Consider the following 3,180-nt stretch of genomic DNA (forward strand, 5'->3'; position numbering starts at 1 on the left):
CCACCTTATGCAAAAGATATATAAAGGGGTGGAAGAGAACAGAGAGAGAGAGAGAGGAGCCATCATGAAGAATCCCCTAGCTATCACCTGAGCTGCAACAAGAGCTGTACCAGGGGAAAGAATTGTGTCCAGGCCTGGAAGGTGTCCAGTCTGATAAAAAAACTTACTGGAGCATCTCTGAGGGTGAGATTATCTGTATTCAGTTTGATTAGGCATAGATTTGCGCATTTTATTTTATTTTGCTTGGTGACTTACTTTGTTCTGTTACTACTTGGAACCACTTAAATCCTACTGTCTGTTTTTAATAAAATCACTTTTTATTTAGTAATTTGCTCAGAGTATGTATTAATACCTGGGGGAGCAAACAACTGTACATATCTCTGTCAGTGTTATAGAGGGCGAACAATTTATGAGTTTGCTCTGCATAAGCTTTATGCAGGGTAAAACAGATTTATCTGGGTTTAGACCCCATTGGGAGTTGGGCATCTGAGTGCTAAAGACAAGCACACTTCTGGGAGCTGTTTTCAGGTAAACTTCCAGCTTTGGGGCAAGTGATTCAGACCCTGGGTCTGTGTTGGAGCAGATGGGAGAGTCTGGCTCAGCAAGACAGGGTGCTGGAGTCCTGAGCTGGCGGGGAAAACAGGAGCAGAGGTAGCCTTTTGCATCAGGTGGCAGCTCCCAAGGGGGTTTCTGTGATCCAACCCATCACATGCATATCTTACATCGACCCTCCCGCCCCCAGTGTAGACCAGCCCTAGGTAGGACTACCTCTTAAAGTAACCAGCCTGGTCATTGCAGGTAGATGACAGATTTGATAACTGCAGATAGTTACTTTAAGTGGATTTTTTTTATCTTCACAGTGGTATTAAAATTTCCCACTACTTTAAACACTGCTGTATGTATAATAAACTTTTATTTGTGCAGGTCCATGTGAAGTCTGAAGTTTTAGCTGTAAAGTTATCTCAAGAAATAAACTATGCAAAGAGCCTGTATTATGAGCAACAACTTATGCTGAGACAAAGTGAAAACCAAGAAGAATTGGAGCTGGACTCCTGAAACCAAATTTCCCTAACACCATCGCAAGTACTAATCCAGGGGATAAAGGTATTCTGTCTCCAAAATAAAATGAAAGAACAAAAATTGATTGGTGGAAAGTGTATTCTGTAATTGAAGAACATAGTGCACTGGAAACAAATGAATGCAATTAGAGCATTTGCTGTGTGGAGTTATTTTGTTTATGAAAGAACAATTTTTTTTAAAGTGTTTATTGAATAACAGACATTTGAAATATTATGGGAGAAGTTCTGTATTTTGCTAATGTGTATATATATATACAACTGTTTGTAAATAAGGAAGTACAAAATAGTTTGTGGGTCTGTATAAAGGTCTGTTTACTGTAAAAAAAAAAAAAAAATTAAAGAAGTTCTATTGAGTCATATTGCACTAATTGAAACTGTACATTCTCTCTAGAAAGCTATTCTTAAGAGTGAAGGAATGTAGTTGTAATATAAAGACATTCATTTGTCTTCTGTGGAGTTGTATTGTGGGCGGTTAAAGAATCTTATCGTAAGGGTGCACTTTTTTGAATTTCAGGACCCTGGGTGCAATTTAAAGCAGATGCTTAAAGTGCTCTGCCAGACGTTCACTTCATTTTTTACACCAGATTCATAATGCTTTTGTGAATCGGTTTACTGGAGTAGAGTGGTAGGGCTTACTGGGTCACATAGTTTAACGGCACTCTTCAGTATTAAAAACAGAGATCATTTTTTTGCAAAATGATTGCTTAGTTTTCAGAAAAATAACCACACCCTGTTCAGAGCTGTATTGTAGACAGATATAATCCAGTTGCTGGGGACATTGGCAAGATATTTTAAAAGGACAAAACTTGAAATCTTAATTTACCGGTTTCACACACGCTTCCTCCACCACCCCTTGATTTAATAAGTGTGATTTAATACGTTAGTTTGTTATTGTAGGGCTGCTCATAAGTGTTAGGCAGCTGGCACAAATTTGAGTTGATTTGAAAAATCACTGCATCATTTGTTTTGGAATCTTAAAAAATGCACCTCCTAATTCAACTTTTTGAATAGATACAGTATTGAGAGACAGAGGTACTTGACATCAAATATCGGACTCATTAACCTTGACAGTGTTCCCTTACCAAAAGTAGAGTGTGATCTCATAGAGATAGACTTGGAGGAAAGATGGTGGCTTGTCCCGTAATACAAAGAAACTAGGAAAATTGACTTTATCTGTAATGGAGTTAAGTCTTATTTTGTAAGTTTTTTCAATTAAAAAAAAATATAAGGAATATCTTGCGGTTTACTTTTTTTTTTTTTAATGGTGCTGTTGGGCTCTTTGTCTCTCTGAAAGTGGTTTTCAATTGCAATGACTTCCTGCCTGCAACATGGCATCTGCTGTGTAAGTTTCAATCATGGGATAATCTATTGCCACAAAATTACCAAGTAATGTGTTGCGGATTTCAGCAGGTTTTCCCAACATGCATACTTTTTTGTAAACTTTTGATTAGAAATACGCAGTCCATTAAAGTTTTACTCTTGAATTCACTTATTTGTCAAGTTCTTAAATAAAGGCACACGGTAAGAATATTTTTAAATTTAAGGCTAGAGTAAAACAATTTGTAATACGTGAAATGCAGAGGTTCAGTGTGTAAGGAGAAGCTGTGATGATCAGTTGATGTTGTGGTCTAAGTGGTTAGAATTTAAAATCCATAAAGGTCCATTACACAAACTTAACTGAATGCTTCCCTTTTGGTACATTTCTCTGCATATTATATTTTTAAGTAAGTTTTAGCAGTTCAGCCTGTGCATTGGCTCAATATTGCTTTAGGCTCACTGCAGCTGTCCCATATAAAATTCATACTTGTTGCAGTGAACATCTAGCTCAGTGTTTCTCAAACTGGGGGTTACCGCTTGCGTGGGGAAAGCCCCTGGCGGGCCGAGCCGGTTTGTTTACCTGCCCCGTCCGCAGGTCCGGCCGATCGCGGCTCCCACTGGCCGCGATTCACTGTTCCAGGCCAATGGGAACTGCTGGAAGCGGCGCGGGCCGAGGGACTTACTGGCCGCCACTTCCAGCAGCTCCCATTGGCCCGGAACAGTGAACCACGGCCAGTGGGAGCCGCGATCGGCCAGACCTGCAGACGGGGCAGGTAAACAAACC

General features: G+C 39.6%; 1 protein-coding gene across 8 annotated transcripts in view; it reads left to right on the top strand.

Annotated features, from left to right (window-relative positions):
• The window catches only part of VPS13D (vacuolar protein sorting 13 homolog D), a 195,243-nt gene extending 192,930 nt beyond the window's left edge, over positions 1-2,313 (top strand). For all 8 annotated transcript variants that reach the window (XM_034753528.1, XM_034753531.1, XM_034753534.1 and 5 more), the window contains one exon: positions 925-2,313. In XM_034753528.1, coding sequence (XP_034609419.1) covers positions 925-1,056 — 132 coding nt within the window. In that variant the 3' untranslated portion in view covers positions 1,057-2,313. The remainder of the gene's footprint in view (positions 1-924) is intronic.
• The last annotated feature ends 867 nt before the right edge of the window (positions 2,314-3,180 follow it).

This window comes from Trachemys scripta, chromosome 19 (assembly GCF_013100865.1).
Source record: "Trachemys scripta elegans isolate TJP31775 chromosome 19, CAS_Tse_1.0, whole genome shotgun sequence".
Classification (NCBI taxonomy): Eukaryota; Metazoa; Chordata; order Testudines; family Emydidae; genus Trachemys; species Trachemys scripta.